Raw genomic sequence first — 21,325 nt, forward strand, 5'->3', positions numbered from 1 at the left:
GACACACAAGATGAAACACTCGGGTACCCACTCTCTTGATCTAGTTGATGTCTGGAGGACAACCCACCCAATGATGGGAGACACACCTTGTTTTTAAGGGCATTAGGACCACACAGCAAGGTAGATCACTCTACTGTTTGGGCTCTCAAGCAAGTCTCAGTCCATGCAAAGGCTCAAAATCAGATGGAATGTATTCTCTGACCACGACAGACTTCAGTTAGAAACCAGCATAACTGTAAGATTTCGCACAAACTCCAAATGCTGGGAAATTAAACAACCCATTTGAACTGATGGTTCAAAACCCAATCAAGGGCAAGTAGAAATAGTTTAAATTGAATGATAACAAAAGTAGGCAACATGCAGGAGGCAGTTAAGCAGTGTTTGGTGGGACATTTACAGCATTAAATGATTTTAGAGAAATGAAAAAGATCTAAAGAAAAGGTCTTGGGGTTTCATCCTAGGTAGGAAAAGCAAATGAAGAACCCAAGACTCAGACTTCCCAGGGCTCTTAGGCAGGTCAGAACACTGTGGTTTTTTGCCACGGGAAGGGGATGCCAGCTAAGGCGGGGCCTTTCCAGGCTGTTGGGAGCCTGAGGCACCTTAATTCCATGAGCACTGCTGCTTGGAAGCCTACAGAAGCAGGGAGAGGGAGGGGGACCCCAGAAGTCATTCCCATTCCATGCTCCAGGGTCGTGACCCATGACCTGGTCACTCCTTCTGGCCCGAGACCCCCATGACAGTTAGCCAGACCCCATCGCCAGGGGCTGCCAGTCTGAGGTGACCAGGTAGGTGGCACCATGAGGCCCAGGCCCGAGCTCCTCCTCCTCCTCCTGACTTTGGACATGGGCCTAGATCTCAGCCCCCTCCCGCGGCCCACGTCTCCTCCCAGGGCCCTGACTACCATCCCCATCTCCCGGGAGACCGCCTCACCAGAGTCCGGACCCAGCCGCCCAGATGCAGCCTCGGCCCACGGCCCCCCGCCAGCCGTCCGGACTCGCGGCCCAGCCCTCGGAGCCGCGGCCGCGCTGCGCGCTTGGAGGGCCGCCCCGGGCCTCGGGGAGCCGGCCGGCAGCGCCCACGTCCACCTGCGGCCCCGCGCGGCCCCTGGCGGCGGCGTGATCCTGGCCGGTGGCGGCCGCCTCTGCCTGCCCCGCGGCCCCGCGCGCGCGCTCTGTGTCCTGCTGTGCGTCCTGCTGCGCGCGCGCTTGGCCGCCGCGCCCGCGCTCGTGCACCTGCGGCTGTCTGCGCGCCGCGGCCGGCTGTCCCTGCTGTGGCGCACCGCGCTGCCCCGCGCGCCCGGGCGCCCGGAGTGGACCTTCTGGCTCGTGCCGCTGCGGCCCGCCGGCCCTCGGCGCCCCCGCCGTTCCACCTCCGACCTGCCGGCCGCCGGGCCTCGCCCCTCCGCGGGCTTCGTGGCCCAAACGCAGTGTCCCACGGATGGGCCCACGCCTGTTGTCCTGGAAGCTCTCAGCTCGGATGGGCCTCAAGCCATCCAGTCTTCCGTGTCCTGCCAGGTATCCCCAGAGGCGCCGTGTGAGATCACCATGGTGAAGATCAACAGGAACAAAGATGGTGAACCCTTGGTGCTGACCAGGAAGATGGAGGCTACCCTCAATGCCACCTACAAGTACAACTGTCCGAAGTCCATGTTAATTGTTTCGTACTGGCAGGTCTATTCCGTGCCCTCCGTAAAAGATCTGCCTCTGTGGTACAGACCATTGGACATACCAATCATGAAATCAGGGAGGGTACCAACATTTCTACATATCCCTCCAAAATCTTTAACTTGGGGGGTGTATGTGATGAGATTCGTAGTGGATGTCTACATGAATCCAAATAGGCCTCAGGCCTCGGCCTCAGATTTCATGTATGTCAGCATCGTTAGAAGTGACCTAGAAGCAGTTATTCCTGGGGGTCCCAACAGAACAATCAAATTCACAGATCAGTTGGTTCTGGATGGAACGGGGTCGTCGGATCCAGATTCGGACAACCCTTCGCAGGGACTCCGTTTTTCTTGGTACTGTACCACGGATCCAAAAAACTACCAGGGATATAAAATCACAGTGATGAGCAACAGCGTCTGCACCCCACAGCAGACTAATCTGAACTGGAAGGAGGCCTCTGGCCCTGTCCTCACACTTCAGCCAGGAACACTGAAAGGTGGAGGTGTGTATTTCATCAGAATGGTGATCCGCAAGGGTGATAGGAGAGCCCATGTTGATAGAAAGGTACACGTGCTCAAAGGACCAGCCCCCGCAGCATACATCTCGTGTATTGAAAATTGTGATGCCGTTTTGGGTATTTCAGCCAGACTTTCTTTGTTTCTCAATTGCACAACTGGTTCAACAAGCCAGGATGCATATAAATGGTCGATTCTGTCATCTCTAGGGGATGAGGTAAACTTTGACTGGGTGAAAAACACCACAACAGGGAGGAATGGGGCTCATTTGTCTATAAAACCTTTTGCTTTGAAGGATTTTCCTGAAGCTAAGTTTTGGGCTTCTGTGCATCTAGCAAGTTGGAGTGGGCATAACGTGGACATGAAGCACCCGTTTGTTATCAACCATGTCCCTGAAACCGGAGAGTGCAGCATTAATCCAGCTACAGGAGTTGCCTTTGTTACCAGGTTTGTCATCCGGTGCGATAATTTTAAGGATAAGAACATCCCACTTACATACAAAATGGTAGTCTCTGATTTGTATGGCTTTGGTCAGATCAGTTCTGTAAAAGAGAACACCTTGGGGGCCATCCTGTATTTGGGGAATGAGTCCACATCGCCCCCTTCATTTCTCCCCGTGGGTGTGTTGGCTAATCGTTATGCGATGAAGATATTTGTTCAGGTGTATGACTCTCTAGGAGCTTTTTCTCAGGTTACTTTGTATGCGACCGTACATGCCCCTACGGATAAAATCTCAGCGAAGGGCGTGCTTGATCGCTTATTCAATTTCACCATGGGACCAAATTCATCGCTATCTACTTTGCTTGACAGCCAGGAATTTCTACCTGCAGGCTACTTAATATATATAGGAGCTTCTGTTTTGAATAACATGAAACCCGAATTAAGTTTGGAAGCTGACAAAGCCAGACTCCGGGAATACCTTGTCAACCAGACTTTCATTCTTCCCAATAGCACTTTGGTGGAAATTAGCCAGGTAGTCATGAGTGTTACTAAATTAACACAGACATCCGCCGGATTCACTCAATTGGCTCAGAAACTGGCCACAGTGAGGATTTGGTTAGCAAATCGAGCCCTACAGCAGTCTCGACAGAATGATGCACACATTCACTCTGAAGAAGTAGAAATTGTGAGCACTGGGATATTAACAACTTTGTCTAATATCTTGAAACTGACTGTTAGCTATGAAGTGGTCGATGAGCCTTTCTACGTGTTGGAATCACTAGCAGACACAATACTGGAGGGTAAAGTGCCAGGGAACGAGACCACCACAATGACGGCCTCCAGCCTTAACGTGTATGTCAGGAAAACTGAAAGGTGGGATGTTACTGATATCTTCAGGAATGAGAAAAGCAGTCGCCATTATTTTCATCCGACGCTAAATGTGAGCAATATTCCTAGTTTACCTGAAAGCGCCCCGATTTCCACCATGTTTTGTGAGTTTGCAGATGATCCCTTTCCTTGGATGAATGATCAGGAAGGCTGTTCGGCAGAGGTGGTTGGATTCAGGATGACAGGAACCACACCTGACGGCGACGTGGTCGAGATCATGCCTGATGTAGCAGAAGTGTACATCGCCAGAAAAAACTTGAGCTTTGCAGCTTTTAACCTCACAGTGGGACCCGAGAATGAGACCGAGGGAGCTGATGAGTCCTTGAAAAGGACGACAGGGAAGTTTAGGGTTGAGGTGGACAGCAGTGTAGTGAAGGAGTTGCTGGTCCACATTGTGACCGAAGTGACCGTGTTGTTCACGGTGTTGGTGTACGCTGGCAGTGAAATTACCCCCACTGCTCTAGTCGCCACCTTCCTTGTGCCCCATGACATCCCTCCCATGACCAACCAGAGTGACCTGTTTGACTCAGCCTGTGCCGTTAGGGAGGCCCGCGTGGTTTGCCTTCCAGCGTCCCTGCTGCAAGTCATAGCTCAGCGAGGCGGCTCGCCTGAGTGCACCTTGGTCATAGCTCTGCAGGCACCTCGTTTTGTCCTGGCAGCCAATGATAAGCTCGTGAGGATCGCTCTTTTCAGCGCTCACTGCCTAGACATGTATGGGATCCAGAGCGATTGGAGAGAAGATACCTGTGTTCTCGGAGAGAGGACCACGTGGCGAAGAGTGCACTGCATCTGCCAAAGGACTAGGAGGGTCCGGCGGCAGCTGGATCTAATAAAACAAGCCAGCAGGCACTTCCAAACCCACTTTTTGACGACCAACGTGATTGTGGTCCCTAATGCTGTAGATCTTCGGTTGGAGGTCATCACTAGTGTTACCCGCAACTATGTGACGCTCGTCACTGTACTTTTCATTATGCTGATGTACATAATCCTAGCTTTTTGGGCTTTGCTGAGAGATGAAACAGATCAGTATCTTCGGCTACATGTGATAATTCTACTAGATAATGATCCATATGATAAGGTGTGTTACCTCGTGACTGTTTTTACGGGAGGCCGTTGTCGGGCCGGGACCAAGGCCAATGTCTTCATGCAACTTATGGGAACGGAAGGTGCCAGCGATGTGCATTGTCTGAGCCATCCGCATTTTACAAACCCTCTACCGGGGAGGCATCAACACTTTTCTCCTAACCACGAAAAGGGACTTGGGGGACATCCACTCCATTCGTGTGTGGCACAACAATGAGGGCAAATCCCCAGCTGGTATCTAAGCAGAGTCAAGGTAGAAAATCTGTTCAGCCGACACATCTGGCTGTTTCTATGCCGGGAATGGCTTTGTATTGACACCTCTTTGGACAGAACATTTCGTGTTACCGACCCAGACCAGCCTATCAACAGAAAGGACTATTTCCTGATAGAATCGGCTTACAGGATGGGGAGAGATCACCTGTGGTTCTCCATTTTCTCCACTATCATTGATAGCCCATTCAATCGGCTGCAGAGACTGTCCTGCTGTTTGGCAATGCTGATGGCCTCCCTTCTGTGTAATATTATGTTCTTTAATCTTGACAGAGCAGACGAAATGGCGTCAGGAGACGGGAGCTACGTCAGGTCAATGATGATAGGCCTGGAAAGTGTGTTAATTACACTCCCTCTGCAAATGTTGATCATTTTTCTCTTCACCTACTCCCAGAGGGAACCTCGTGTGACTCTAGAAACGGTATCTCCCCGGAGTGATTCCTTGGAGCAAGAACATGTACACTGGGAGGAATTTCTGAAAAAGTGGCACGTTGAGGAAAGTGCTCATGCACCTACCAAGGAGGCTTCGGAGCCTCCAACTGGGAAAAGACCTAGAGCTCCGAAGGCTGCCAAGGCGCTCACTACGATAGGGCGCCAGCAAAAGAAAGGACAGAGCACGGTCACACGCACGCAGGCACAAAATAAAAATGCCAGTAACGCAAACACAAATAACAATCAGTTTGTTGCTTCTACAGAGCCTTCTTCCCAAGCAGGTCCTGTCGAACTCAAGGAGAAGAGCAGGGTCGTTCTGCCTCCATGTTGCCTCTATGTAGCGTGGTTCTTGGTTTTCGTCACAGCCAGTATATCTTCATTCTTCATCATATTTTATGGACTGAATTATAGCTATGGAGAGTCAATGGACTGGCTCTTTGCTTCGTTTTGTTCATTCTGTCTGTCTGTTTTGCTGGTGCAGCCATGCAAAATTATACTCTTGTCAGGCTTCAGAGCTGGTAGGCCCAAGTATTGTAAAAACCTTTCATGGACAAGCAAGTACCGCTATATTGAGATCGAGCTTCAGGGCGCGATGAACCGAAAAGAAAGGAAAAGGCGACACCAGCAGATCTTGGAGCTCCGAAGATCGAGGATGTACCAGCCCCTCACCGAAGACGAAATCCTAATATTCAAGAGGAAGAAGGCGATTAAGAGAAGGGCTTTCCTGTTCCTGTGTTACGTTCTGACTCACTTCATCTTTCTAGCCCTCCTGTTGAGGCTCGTCGCCCTCCTGCATCACACGGACAGCTTTTACTATAACCAGTTTGTTCGCGATCGGTTCTCTGTGGATCTCGGCTCGGTGACCAAGCTGGAGGACATCTACAGGTGGCTGAACAGCGTGCTGGTGCCCCAGGTCCACAACGACCCGAATCCAGCCTTTCTGCCCGACAGCTCCTCTAAAATCCTGGGGCTTCCACTGCTGAGGCAGGTGAGGGCAAGACCTGGCGATCAACTCTGCCTGCCTGCCAACTTTGCCCAAACCAGCATGGGAAGAGAAATCCATTGTCATCCCAGCTATGGCACTGACCCGGAAGACACCAGAAGCTACTCTGGCCTTTGGAACAAAGTTCTCAAGAGGCCTGAGGATAAGAATACCAATGGGTTTACTTACAAGCCTCCAGGGAAGATCTGGGGGTATGTCTCCCACGGACTCTTACACACCTATGGGTCGGGAGGCTATGCGTTCTATTTTTTCCCAGAGCAGCAGCCTTTTAATTCCACCGTGAGGCTCAGGGAACTCCAGAGCAGCGAGTGGCTTGATGAGAACACGTGGGCCGTGATTCTGGAGCTGACCACCTTCAACCCAGACGTCAGTCTGTTCTGTAGCATTTCTGTCATTTTTGAGGCGTCTCAGTTAGGAGTTGTGAACACGAGCCTATCCGTGCACTCCTTCTCGCTTGCTGATTTCGACAGGGAGACTTCGGCAGAAATCTACTTGTATGTGGCCATTCTCATTTTCTTTTTAGCCTATGTGGTCGATGAGGGTTATATCATCATGCAAGAAAGGGCCTCGTACGTGAGAAGTGTGTACAATCTGCTCAACTTTGCTCTAAAATGCATATTTACTGTGCTGATTGTGCTCTTCTTTAGGAAGCACTTCTTGGCCACTGGCATAATTCGCTTTTACTTGTCGCACCCTGAGGATTTCATTCCGTTTCATGCGGTTTCTCAAGTAGATCACGCCATGAGGATCATTTTGGGTTTCCTGTTAATTCTGACCATTTTGAAGACCCTCAGGTATTCCAGAATCTTCTATGATGTGCGCCTGGCTCAGAGGGCCATTCAAGCGGCCCTTCCCGGCATCTGCCACATGGCCCTGGTGGTGTCCGTGTACTTTTTTGTGTACATGGCATTTGGCTACCTGGTGTTTGGTCAACACGAGTGGAACTACAGTAACCTGATTCATGCTACGCAGACGATATTCTCCTATTGCGTTTCAGCCTTTCAGAACACCGAGTTCTCCAACAACAGGGTTCTGGGGGTCCTGTTCCTCTCATCCTTCATGCTGGTGATGATCTGCATATTGATCAACTTGTTTCAGGCCGTGATTTTGTCTGCCTATGAGGAAATGAAGCAGCCCGTGTATGAGGAACCATCAGACGAAGCGGAAGCAATGACCTATCTGTGTCGCAAGCTAAGAGCAATGTTTAGGTTTCTGACCTTCCAACCCAGGGACAAAGATGAACCAGAGTTCTTTGTCAACATGCTGTATGGGCAGCCAGAGAAGAACAGCCGGCGGTATCTGGGGCTGAAGACCAGAAACATCAAGGGGAAGAAAATGGTTTACCTTGTTGTGTGATGAGTGACAGGGTCAAGACCCACAGGCAAGAGACCCCCACCCCTGCCCCGGTGCTGGTTCTCTGGATGTAAGGAATGTTCAATGGCTCAGCAGTGCTCTCTTCTCGTGTCCTGCACAATGCACACCCCTACTACATTCAGAAGTGTCTCCCTCCACCTTTGGCCTCTACTCCTGAGTGCTGGGGTGTAGGGCAGGTCTCCAGCATGGGGGCCAGGGCCGATGTCATTCTAGAGGGGAACTGGGTGTCCTTGGAGCCCACAGCAGTTTAGAGTAGTAGAGACCCAGAGTTGGGGGAGAGAGAGGTATAGGGTCCGAACCCTACCCCTCTAGTGTAGAGCATTCTCTTGCTGCGACTGTGTTCCCGGGGCTGGGGAGCCAAGAGTTTGTTGGTCTCATAGTCCCTCTGGGGGTTCCCTTTGCAGACCAGGCCTGGGATACCCCACCCAACACCCATCCTCCCCATCACACCGGCCCCCCACACCCCGGACCATTTAGCTTGGCCAGATCTAGAGGGACCTTGTGCAGAGATCACGATCTGTTTTCCAGCTTTTGAATTTAGGGAGTGGACCTGAAGCTCAGGAGTCTGAGCTTGCCATCTACGCCTGAGGGCTACTGCCAGTTAAATCTGTGAAATGTAATATTTTCTGGCCATTAGACATGAATTTTGTTCAACAACAAAAAGGTGTGTGTGTGTGTTTGTGTGTGTGTGTGTGTCTGTCTGTGGGGCAGTGGGCTCACACCGAAAGATAGTAAGTGTTCTCTATATTGATTGTAAGAATTTGTCCATCTAGGTCTTGGGCTCTGGGTAATTTACAGCGTGGTGGTTTACTGCAGAATAATAAAGAAAATGTGGTTTATTGTATAAGAGCAATATGGCTCACAACTCTTAGAGTTCTGCTCAGAAGCATGTTCATTTATGTAGATGCCACTTTAAGCTTTATCGGAATTAAATGTGAGATTGCTCCTGTGAGACTTGCCGTGATTTCAGCGTGAGGGGTGTATGTACAGGTGGATCCTGCCTTCTCCAGGGAGAGCCAGTGAAGGGGGACAACCCAAGAAGCTGGGGGCCAACTATGTTTCAAGGCTTTGATATTCACTGGGTGCCCCTGTGGTCCTGAGCTGTGCTGGAATGGCTCACAGACACGCACATGTGCTTTCCATGCCACTCACACAAAAGTGCCTGAAGGTCAGATTTGGATTTTCTTTTCTTTTTTTAGGATATTATTGAGTTGAAAGAGAGAGAGAGAGAAAGGGCAGAGGGAGAAGTAGAATCCACTCTGAGCACGGAGCAGGAAGCAGGCCTAGATCCCAGGATGGATCATGACCTGAGTGGAAGACACAGGCTAACTGACTGAGCCACCCACATGTCCTTTTCTTTTTATCTGTGAATATGATGTTTCTTTGGGAATCCTCTTTAAAAATACTTTGAGATATTGCTAATCCTTTGGATTGGTTTTCTTCTTCTATTACCAATGGTAGGGAGCTCAAATTCAAAATTAACTTTATTTTCTGCCAAAGACCATGATTTGCTCTTTCAGTATTTCCCATAGTTCTTGTAGTCCTTGTCCTAACTTGTGTAGCCTGTCTTAGGGCTTGAACAGTATTCTAGAGACAAGGTCATGTATCTGAGTGGTTACCGGTCGTACATGAAAAGCTTCATCCAGATGGTCCATCTGTGGGCAGACACAGAAAATAAAGTCCGCAGTATATAAACGTGGCTGTGATCCAAGGTTTGCTCTTGCTGGAAGCACCCAGAGGTCCTATCTGCTAGTTAGAAAATCAGAGTGTTTCCTCAGCTCCCCTCTGTCCATGACCCGGAACCGGTGTTATTCCCAGGATTACAAAAATGCCTTGTATCTTCCTTAATCCTCAATTGCCCAAAGGAAGAAGGCCCAGCCCCAGGCCTTTTGGCTTCAGGAGCAGCACAGTGCTTGGCATACATAGGGGTCGTGGGTACTCGAGAGGGGCACGTTGGCGAGCCAGGAGGGAAGAGGGTGTCTCAGACTAGGGCATGTGTCCCCGCGGGTGAGAGGGTCTTCTGGAAGCTGGAGCAGGGCAGGCTCCGGAGGGCCGGGTCACTGGGGCTCAGATCACCAAGGGCGCCATGGATCACAACACCATTGCTTTAAAGTGTCCATGGGGAAGGACGGGGCTCCTCTCAACCTATCTCATCTGTTGCCTGGGGTACGCACAGACATTCCTGCCTTTGGCACTGGCCCAGACCTGGGGACTCCTGTGCCATAGTTTGTGTTGTGGGGGTGGTGAGAGGGGACAGGGAGTCAGCAGGCTGGGCTTTTCCTCATCATCAGCTGTTCTGACCCATCAGGCCACACTGTGTCTTTCCTGAATCCTCTCTTTCCTTGGCTTCCAGGACACCACACCCTGCTACTCTCCATCTTGACCCACTGCCTATCTCTGTCCACCTTACCCCTAAGGACAGGAGGCGGCCAGAGTCTGTCTCCTTCTCCATCTGGGCCTCTACCCTACATGCCTCTGATGACCCAATATGGGTTTTCAGCCCCGACATTTCCGGTTGTCTTAGCTCAGACTGATAAAACGAAATACCTCCGGGGGCGGGGGGGAGCGGAGTGGGGGCAGTGTCTGAACAGCAAGGATTTATTTCTCACAGCTCTGGAACCCCACGGCCAAGCTCAGGGTGTCAGCATGATCGCTTCTCAGTAAGGGCCATCTCCCTTCCTTGCAATGGCTGCCTTCTTGTGACCTGACAATGTCCTATCCTTCGAAATGGTGCGCCAGAGAGAGGGGATAAGAAAAAAAAGAAAACCTTATTACAGGGCACCTGGGTGGCTCACTGGGTTAAAGCCTCTGGCTTTGACTCAGCTCATGATCACATAATCCTGGGATCGAGCCCCAAATCGGGCTCTCTGCTCAGCCGGGAGCCTGCTTCCCCCTCTCTCTCTCTGTCTGCTCTCTGCCTACACATGATCTCTGTCTGTCAAATAAATAAATAAATAAATAACCTTTAAAAAAAAAACCCGTATTACATGTTGCCTCAAGAGATCACTTTAAGGGAGGCCTGGGTGGCTCAGTTGTTTGGACGACTGCCTTCGGCTCAGGTCATGATCCCGGAGTTCCGGGATCGAGTCCCGCATCGGGCTCCCAGCTGCATGGGGAGTCTGCTTCTCCCTCTGACCTTCTCCTTGCTCATGCTCTCTCTCACTGTCTCTCTCTCTCAAATAAATAAATATCTTAAAAAATATTAAAAAAAAGATCATTTTAAGTATAAAGACGTACACAAACTGAAAAGGAAATGAATGAAAGAAAGATATGGCATGGAGACAGTAAGCATAAGAAGGCTAGTGTGGCTATTTCATTTCATTTTCCAGGTTTATTCAGATACAATCAACATCTGGCATTCGAACATCAGCTGAAACAGATTTCCAAACAGAGATGATTACTGAGATAAAGAGAAACATCTCATCATGAGATAAGGACCAATTCACATGGACGGAACACCAATGTGTATCCATCTAATAGAGCCTGAAAAGACATGAAGCAAAGATGGACAGAAAGAAAGGGTCAAAGGGGCGCCTGGGTGGCTCAGTGGGTTGAGCCGCTGCCTTCGGCTCGGGTCATGATCTCAGGGTCCTGGGATCGAGTCCCGCATCGGGCTCTCTGCTCAGCGGGGAGCCTGCTTCCTCCTCTCTCTGCCTGCCTCTCTGCCTACTTGAGATCTCTCCCTGTCAAATAAATAAATAAAACCTTAAAAAAAAAAAAAAAGAAAAGAAAGGGTCAAAGACACAGTTTCCCAGTCAGCACAGGAGAGAGTAACGGCCTCTCTCAGCGAGTGATAGAAAAACTAGAGAAAACCCAGGGAAGACACACAAGATGAAACACTCGGGTACCCACTCTCTTGATCTAGTTGATGTCTGGAGGACAACCCACCCAATGATGGGAGACACACCTTGTTTTTAAGGGCATTAGGACCACACAGCAAGGTAGATCACTCTACTGTTTGGGCTCTCAAGCAAGTCTCAGTCCATGCAAAGGCTCAAAATCAGATGGAATGTATTCTCTGACCACGACAGACTTCAGTTAGAAACCAGCATAACTGTAAGATTTCGCACAAACTCCAAATGCTGGGAAATTAAACAACCCATTTGAACTGATGGTTCAAAACCCAATCAAGGGCAAGTAGAAATAGTTTAAATTGAATGATAACAAAAGTAGGCAACATGCAGGAGGCAGTTAAGCAGTGTTTGGTGGGACATTTACAGCATTAAATGATTTTAGAGAAATGAAAAAGATCTAAAGAAAAGGTCTTGGGGTTTCATCCTAGGTAGGAAAAGCAAATGAAGAACCCAAGACTCAGACTTCCCAGGGCTCTTAGGCAGGTCAGAACACTGTGGTTTTTTGCCACGGGAAGGGGATGCCAGCTAAGGCGGGGCCTTTCCAGGCTGTTGGGAGCCTGAGGCACCTTAATTCCATGAGCACTGCTGCTTGGAAGCCTACAGAAGCAGGGAGAGGGAGGGGGACCCCAGAAGTCATTCCCATTCCATGCTCCAGGGTCGTGACCCATGACCTGGTCACTCCTTCTGGCCCGAGACCCCCATGACAGTTAGCCAGACCCCATCGCCAGGGGCTGCCAGTCTGAGGTGACCAGGTAGGTGGCACCATGAGGCCCAGGCCCGAGCTCCTCCTCCTCCTCCTGACTTTGGACATGGGCCTAGATCTCAGCCCCCTCCCGCGGCCCACGTCTCCTCCCAGGGCCCTGACTACCATCCCCATCTCCCGGGAGACCGCCTCACCAGAGTCCGGACCCAGCCGCCCAGATGCAGCCTCGGCCCACGGCCCCCCGCCAGCCGTCCGGACTCGCGGCCCAGCCCTCGGAGCCGCGGCCGCGCTGCGCGCTTGGAGGGCCGCCCCGGGCCTCGGGGAGCCGGCCGGCAGCGCCCACGTCCACCTGCGGCCCCGCGCGGCCCCTGGCGGCGGCGTGATCCTGGCCGGTGGCGGCCGCCTCTGCCTGCCCCGCGGCCCCGCGCGCGCGCTCTGTGTCCTGCTGTGCGTCCTGCTGCGCGCGCGCTTGGCCGCCGCGCCCGCGCTCGTGCACCTGCGGCTGTCTGCGCGCCGCGGCCGGCTGTCCCTGCTGTGGCGCACCGCGCTGCCCCGCGCGCCCGGGCGCCCGGAGTGGACCTTCTGGCTCGTGCCGCTGCGGCCCGCCGGCCCTCGGCGCCCCCGCCGTTCCACCTCCGACCTGCCGGCCGCCGGGCCTCGCCCCTCCGCGGGCTTCGTGGCCCAAACGCAGTGTCCCACGGATGGGCCCACGCCTGTTGTCCTGGAAGCTCTCAGCTCGGATGGGCCTCAAGCCATCCAGTCTTCCGTGTCCTGCCAGGTATCCCCAGAGGCGCCGTGTGAGATCACCATGGTGAAGATCAACAGGAACAAAGATGGTGAACCCTTGGTGCTGACCAGGAAGATGGAGGCTACCCTCAATGCCACCTACAAGTACAACTGTCCGAAGTCCATGTTAATTGTTTCGTACTGGCAGGTCTATTCCGTGCCCTCCGTAAAAGATCTGCCTCTGTGGTACAGACCATTGGACATACCAATCATGAAATCAGGGAGGGTACCAACATTTCTACATATCCCTCCAAAATCTTTAACTTGGGGGGTGTATGTGATGAGATTCGTAGTGGATGTCTACATGAATCCAAATAGGCCTCAGGCCTCGGCCTCAGATTTCATGTATGTCAGCATCGTTAGAAGTGACCTAGAAGCAGTTATTCCTGGGGGTCCCAACAGAACAATCAAATTCACAGATCAGTTGGTTCTGGATGGAACGGGGTCGTCGGATCCAGATTCGGACAACCCTTCGCAGGGACTCCGTTTTTCTTGGTACTGTACCACGGATCCAAAAAACTACCAGGGATATAAAATCACAGTGATGAGCAACAGCGTCTGCACCCCACAGCAGACTAATCTGAACTGGAAGGAGGCCTCTGGCCCTGTCCTCACACTTCAGCCAGGAACACTGAAAGGTGGAGGTGTGTATTTCATCAGAATGGTGATCCGCAAGGGTGATAGGAGAGCCCATGTTGATAGAAAGGTACACGTGCTCAAAGGACCAGCCCCCGCAGCATACATCTCGTGTATTGAAAATTGTGATGCCGTTTTGGGTATTTCAGCCAGACTTTCTTTGTTTCTCAATTGCACAACTGGTTCAACAAGCCAGGATGCATATAAATGGTCGATTCTGTCATCTCTAGGGGATGAGGTAAACTTTGACTGGGTGAAAAACACCACAACAGGGAGGAATGGGGCTCATTTGTCTATAAAACCTTTTGCTTTGAAGGATTTTCCTGAAGCTAAGTTTTGGGCTTCTGTGCATCTAGCAAGTTGGAGTGGGCATAACGTGGACATGAAGCACCCGTTTGTTATCAACCATGTCCCTGAAACCGGAGAGTGCAGCATTAATCCAGCTACAGGAGTTGCCTTTGTTACCAGGTTTGTCATCCGGTGCGATAATTTTAAGGATAAGAACATCCCACTTACATACAAAATGGTAGTCTCTGATTTGTATGGCTTTGGTCAGATCAGTTCTGTAAAAGAGAACACCTTGGGGGCCATCCTGTATTTGGGGAATGAGTCCACATCGCCCCCTTCATTTCTCCCCGTGGGTGTGTTGGCTAATCGTTATGCGATGAAGATATTTGTTCAGGTGTATGACTCTCTAGGAGCTTTTTCTCAGGTTACTTTGTATGCGACCGTACATGCCCCTACGGATAAAATCTCAGCGAAGGGCGTGCTCGATCGCTTATTCAATTTCACCATGGGACCAAATTCATCGCTATCTACTTTGCTTGACAGCCAGGAATTTCTACCTGCAGGCTACTTAATATATATAGGAGCTTCTGTTTTGAATAACATGAAACCCGAATTAAGTTTGGAAGCTGACAAAGCCAGACTCCGGGAATACCTTGTCAACCAGACTTTCATTCTTCCCAATAGCACTTTGGTGGAAATTAGCCAGGTAGTCATGAGTGTTACTAAATTAACACAGACATCCGCCGGATTCACTCAATTGGCTCAGAAACTGGCCACAGTGAGGATTTGGTTAGCAAATCGAGCCCTACAGCAGTCTCGACAGAATGATGCACACATTCACTCTGAAGAAGTAGAAATTGTGAGCACTGGGATATTAACAACTTTGTCTAATATCTTGAAACTGACTGTTAGCTATGAAGTGGTCGATGAGCCTTTCTACGTGTTGGAATCACTAGCAGACACAATACTGGAGGGTAAAGTGCCAGGGAACGAGACCACCACAATGACGGCCTCCAGCCTTAACGTGTATGTCAGGAAAACTGAAAGGTGGGATGTTACTGATATCTTCAGGAATGAGAAAAGCAGTCGCCATTATTTTCATCCGACGCTAAATGTGAGCAATATTCCTAGTTTACCTGAAAGCGCCCCGATTTCCACCATGTTTTGTGAGTTTGCAGATGATCCCTTTCCTTGGATGAATGATCAGGAAGGCTGTTCGGCAGAGGTGGTTGGATTCAGGATGACAGGAACCACACCTGACGGCGACGTGGTCGAGATCATGCCTGATGTAGCAGAAGTGTACATCGCCAGAAAAAACTTGAGCTTTGCAGCTTTTAACCTCACAGTGGGACCCGAGAATGAGACCGAGGGAGCTGATGAGTCCTTGAAAAGGACGACAGGGAAGTTTAGGGTTGAGGTGGACAGCAGTGTAGTGAAGGAGTTGCTGGTCCACATTGTGACCGAAGTGACCGTGTTGTTCACGGTGTTGGTGTACGCTGGCAGTGAAATTACCCCCACTGCTCTAGTCGCCACCTTCCTTGTGCCCCATGACATCCCTCCCATGACCAACCAGAGTGACCTGTTTGACTCAGCCTGTGCCGTTAGGGAGGCCCGCGTGGTTTGCCTTCCAGCGTCCCTGCTGCAAGTCATAGCTCAGCGAGGCGGCTCGCCTGAGTGCACCTTGGTCATAGCTCTGCAGGCACCTCGTTTTGTCCTGGCAGCCAATGATAAGCTCGTGAGGATCGCTCTTTTCAGCGCTCACTGCCTAGACATGTATGGGATCCAGAGCGATTGGAGAGAAGATACCTGTGTTCTCGGAGAGAGGACCACGTGGCGAAGAGTGCACTGCATCTGCCAAAGGACTAGGAGGGTCCGGCGGCAGCTGGATCTAATAAAACAAGCCAGCAGGCACTTCCAAACCCACTTTTTGACGACCAACGTGATTGTGGTCCCTAATGCTGTAGATCTTCGGTTGGAGGTCATCACTAGTGTTACCCGCAACTATGTGACGCTCGTCACTGTACTTTTCATTATGCTGATGTACATAATCCTAGCTTTTTGGGCTTTGCTGAGAGATGAAACAGATCAGTATCTTCGGCTACATGTGATAATTCTACTAGATAATGATCCATATGATAAGGTGTGTTACCTCGTGACTGTTTTTACGGGAGGCCGTTGTCGGGCCGGGACCAAGGCCAATGTCTTCATGCAACTTATGGGAACGGAAGGTGCCAGCGATGTGCATTGTCTGAGCCATCCGCATTTTACAACCCTCTACCGGGGAGGCATCAACACTTTTCTCCTAACCACGAAAAGGGACTTGGGGGACATCCACTCCATTCGTGTGTGGCACAACAATGAGGGCAAATCCCCCAGCTGGTATCTAAGCAGAGTCAAGGTAGAAAATCTGTTCAGCCGACACATCTGGCTGTTTCTATGCCGGGAATGGCTTTGTATTGACACCTCTTTGGACAGAACATTTCGTGTTACCGACCCAGACCAGCCTATCAACAGAAAGGACTATTTCCTGATAGAATCGGCTTACAGGATGGGGAGAGATCACCTGTGGTTCTCCATTTTCTCCACTATCATTGATAGCCCATTCAATCGGCTGCAGAGACTGTCCTGCTGTTTGGCAATGCTGATGGCCTCCCTTCTGTGTAATATTATGTTCTTTAATCTTGACAGAGCAGACGAAATGGCGTCAGGAGACGGGAGCTACGTCAGGTCAATGATGATAGGCCTGGAAAGTGTGTTAATTACACTCCCTCTGCAAATGTTGATCATTTTTCTCTTCACCTACTCCCAGAGGGAACCTCGTGTGACTCTAGAAACGGTATCTCCCCGGAGTGATTCCTTGGAGCAAGAACATGTACACTGGGAGGAATTTCTGAAAAAGTGGCACGTTGAGGAAAGTGCTCATGCACCTACCAAGGAGGCTTCGGAGCCTCCAACTGGGAAAAGACCTAGAGCTCCGAAGGCTGCCAAGGCGCTCACTACGATAGGGCGCCAGCAAAAGAAAGGACAGAGCACGGTCACACGCACGCAGGCACAAAATAAAAATGCCAGTAACGCAAACACAAATAACAATCAGTTTGTTGCTTCTACAGAGCCTTCTTCCCAAGCAGGTCCTGTCGAACTCAAGGAGAAGAGCAGGGTCGTTCTGCCTCCATGTTGCCTCTATGTAGCGTGGTTCTTGGTTTTCGTCACAGCCAGTATATCTTCATTCTTCATCATATTTTATGGACTGAATTATAGCTATGGAGAGTCAATGGACTGGCTCTTTGCTTCGTTTTGTTCATTCTGTCTGTCTGTTTTGCTGGTGCAGCCATGCAAAATTATACTCTTGTCAGGCTTCAGAGCTGGTAGGCCCAAGTATTGTAAAAACCTTTCATGGACAAGCAAGTACCGCTATATTGAGATCGAGCTTCAGGGCGCGATGAACCGAAAAGAAAGGAAAAGGCGACACCAGCAGATCTTGGAGCTCCGAAGATCGAGGATGTACCAGCCCCTCACCGAAGACGAAATCCTAATATTCAAGAGGAAGAAGGCGATTAAGAGAAGGGCTTTCCTGTTCCTGTGTTACGTTCTGACTCACTTCATCTTTCTAGCCCTCCTGTTGAGGCTCGTCGCCCTCCTGCGTCACACGGACAGCTTTTACTATAACCAGTTTGTTCGTGATCGGTTCTCTGTGGATCTCGGCTCGGTGACCAAGCTGGAGGACATCTACAGGTGGCTGAACAGCGTGCTGGTGCCCCTGGTCCACAACGACCCGAATCCAGCCTTTCTGCCCGACAGCTCCTCTAAAATCCTGGGGCTTCCACTGCTGAGGCAGGTGAGGGCAAGACCTGGCGATCAACTCTGCCTGCCTGCCAACTTTGCCCAAACCAGCATGGGAAGAGAAATCCATTGTCATCCCAGCTATGGCACTGACCCGGAAGACACCAGAAGCTACTCTGGCCTTTGGAACAAAGTTCTCAAGAGGCCTGAGGATAAGAATACCAATGGGTTTACTTACAAGCCTCCAGGGAAGATCTGGGGGTATGTCTCCCACGGACTCTTACACACCTATGGGTCGGGAGGCTATGCGTTCTATTTTTTCCCAGAGCAGCAGCCTTTTAATTCCACCGTGAGGCTCAGGGAACTCCAGAGCAGCGAGTGGCTTGATGAGAACACGTGGGCCGTGATTCTGGAGCTGACCACCTTCAACCCAGACGTCAGTCTGTTCTGTAGCATTTCTGTCATTTTTGAGGCGTCTCAGTTAGGAGTTGTGAACACGAGCCTATCCGTGCACTCCTTCTCGCTTGCTGATTTCGACAGGGAGACTTCGGCAGAAATCTACTTGTATGTGGCCATTCTCATTTTCTTTTTAGCCTATGTGGTCGATGAGGGTTATATCATCATGCAAGAAAGGGCCTCGTACGTGAGAAGTGTGTACAATCTGCTCAACTTTGCTCTAAAATGCATATTTACTGTGCTGATTGTGCTCTTCTTTAGGAAGCACTTCTTGGCCACTGGCATAATTCGCTTTTACTTGTCGCACCCTGAGGATTTCATTCCATTTCATGCGGTTTCTCAAGTAGATCACGCCATGAGGATCATTTTGGGTTTCCTGTTAATTCTGACCATTTTGAAGACCCTCAGGTATTCCAGAATCTTCTATGACGTGCGCCTGGCTCAGAGGGCCATTCAAGCGGCCCTTCCCGGCATCTGCCACATGGCCCTGGTGGTGTCCGTGTACTTTTTTGTGTACATGGCATTTGGCTACCTGGTGTTTGGTCAACACGAGTGGAACTACAGTAACCTGATTCATGCTACTCAGACGATATTCTCCTATTGCGTTTCAGCCTTTCAGAACACCGAGTTCTCCAACAACAGGGTTCTGGGGGTCCTGTTCCTCTCATCCTTCATGCTGGTGATGATCTGCATATTGATCAACTTGTTTCAGGCCGTGATTTTGTCTGCCTATGAGGAAATGAAGCAGCCCGTGTATGAGGAACCATCAGACGAAGCGGAAGCAATGACCTATCTGTGTCGCAAGCTAAGAGCAATGTTTAGGTTTCTGACCTTCCAACCCAGGGACAAAGATGAACCAGAGTTCTTTGTCAACATGCTGTATGGGCAGCCAGAGAAGAACAGCCGGCGGTATCTGGGGCTGAAGACCAGAAACATCAAGGGGAAGAAAATGGTTTATCTTGTTGTGTGATGAGTGACAGGGTCAAGACCCACAGGCAAGAGACCCCCACCCCTGCCCCGGTGCTGGTTCTCTGGATGTAAGGAATGTTCAATGGCTCAGCAGTGCTCTCTTCTCGTGTCCTGCACAATGCACACCCCTACTACATTCAGAAGTGTCTCCCTCCACCTTTGGCCTCTACTCCTGAGTGCTGGGGTGTAGGGCAGGTCTCCAGCATGGGGGCCAGGGCCGATGTCATTCTAGAGGGGAACTGGGTGTCCTTGGAGCCCACAGCAGTTTAGAGTAGTAGAGACCCGGAGTTGGGGGAGAGAGAGGTATAGGGTCCGAACCCTACCCCTCTAGTGTAGAGCATTCTCTTGCTGCGACTGTGTTCCCGGGGCTGGGGAGCCAAGAGTTTGTTGGTCTCATAGTCCCTCTGGGGGTTCCCTTTGCAGACCAGGCCTGGGATACCCCACCCAACACCCATCCTCCCCATCACACCGGCCCCCCTATCATTTAGTTTGGCCAGTTCTAGAGGGACCTTGTGCCGAGATCACGATCTGTTTTCCAGCTTTTGAATTTAGGGAGTGGACCTGAAGCTCAGGAGTCTGAGCTTGCCATCTACGCCTGAGGGCTACTGCCAGTTAAATCTGTGAAATGTAATATTTTCTGGCCATTAGACATGAATTTTGTTCCACAACACAAAGGTGTGTATGTTGTGTGTGTGTGTGTGTGTGTGTGTGTGTGTTTCTGGGGCGGTGGGTTCACACCGAAAGATAGTAAGTGTTCTCTATATTGAGTGTAAGAATTTGTCCATCTAGGTCTTGGGCTCTGGGTAATTTACAGCGTGGTGGTTTACTGCAGAATAATAAAGAAAATGTGGTTTATTGTATAAGAGCAATATGGCTCACAACTCTTAGAGTTCTGCTCAGAAGCATGTTCATTTATGTAGATGCCACTTTAAGCTTTATCGGAATTAAATGTGAGATTGCTCCTGTGAGACTTGCCGTGATTTCAGCATGAGGGGTGTATGTACAGGTGGATCCTGCCTTCTCCAGGGAGAGCCAGTGAAGGGGGACAACCCAAACAGCTGGGAGACAACTTTGTCCTCAGGCTTTGATATTCACTGGGTGTCCCTGTGGTCCTGAGCTGTGCTGGAATGGCTCACAGGCACGCACATGTGCTTTCCATGCCACTCACACAAGAGTGCCTGAAGGTCAGATTTGGATTTTCTTTTCTTTTTTAGGATATTATTGAGTTGAAAGAGAGAGAGAGAGAAAGGGCAGAGTGAGAAGCAGAATCCACTCTGAGCACGGAGCAGGAAGCAGGCTAGATCCCAGGATGGATCATGACCTGAGTGGAAGACAGAGGCTAACTGACTGAGCCACCCACATGCCCTTCTCTTTTTATCTGTAAATATGTGGTTTCTTGGGAATCCACTTAAAAAATACTTTGAGATATTGCTAATCCTTTGGATTGGTTTTCTTCTTATATTACAAATGGTAGGGAGCTCAAATTCAAAATTAACTTTATTTTCTGCCAAAGGACTCGATTTGTTCTTTTAGTATTTCCTTTTTCTTATTTTTTTTAAAATAAACATATAATGTATTATTGGCTCCAGGGTTACAGGTCTGTGAATTGCCAGGTTTACACACTTCACAGCACTCACCATAGCACATAGCCTCCCTATTGTCCATAACCCCATCACAGTCTCCTGACCCCCTTACCCCCAGCAACCCTGTTTATTTTGTGAGATTAAGAGTCTCTCATGGTTTGTTTCCCTCCTGATATCATCTTGTTTCATTTATTCTTTTCCTACCCCCAACCCTCCTGCACATTGCATCTCTACTTCCTCATATCAGGGAGGTCATATGATAGTTGTTTTTCTCCGATTGACTTATTATGCTAAGCATAACACGCTCTAGTTACATCACGAATGGCAAGATTTCATTTTTGATGGCTGCATAGTATTCCGTTGTGTGTGTGTGTGTGTGTGTGTGTGTGTGTGTGTGTATACATATACCACATCTTCTTTATCCATTCATCTGTTGATGGACATATAAGTTCTTTCCATAGTTTGGCTATTGTGGACATTGTTGCTATAAACATTCAGGAGCATGTGCCCCTTCAGAGCACTACATTTTTATCTTTAGGGTAAATACCCAGTAGTGCAATTGCTGGGTTATAGGGTAGCTCTATTTTCCAACTTTTAGGA

General features: G+C 50.1%; 1 protein-coding gene and 1 pseudogene across 2 annotated transcripts; both read left to right on the plus strand.

Moving 5' to 3' along the window:
• Positions 1-797: 797 nt before the first annotated feature.
• On the plus strand, positions 798-8,622 carry LOC309868877 (polycystin family receptor for egg jelly pseudogene; annotated as a pseudogene). The gene has a single exon. The product of its transcript is annotated as a polycystin family receptor for egg jelly pseudogene (transcript).
• Positions 8,623-12,234: 3,612 nt separating this feature from the next.
• Positions 12,235-19,614, plus strand: LOC309868878 (polycystin family receptor for egg jelly-like). The gene has a single exon (XM_082739021.1). It carries the CDS (start codon positions 12,289-12,291, stop codon positions 19,141-19,143), a length of 6,855 nt encoding a protein of 2,284 aa, XP_082595147.1. The 5' UTR covers positions 12,235-12,288; the 3' UTR covers positions 19,144-19,614.
• Positions 19,615-21,325: the final 1,711 nt, after the last annotated feature.

This window comes from Mustela nivalis, assembly GCF_964662115.1.
Source record: "Mustela nivalis genome assembly, chromosome: 7".
NCBI lineage: Eukaryota > Metazoa > Chordata > Mammalia > Carnivora > Mustelidae > Mustela > Mustela nivalis.

Excerpts from the sequence above, each read along its gene's own strand:
- LOC309868878 (XM_082739021.1), top strand. The coding sequence starts at position 12,289 with ATGAGGCCCAGGCCCGAGCTCCTCCTCCTCCTCCTGACTTTGGACATG.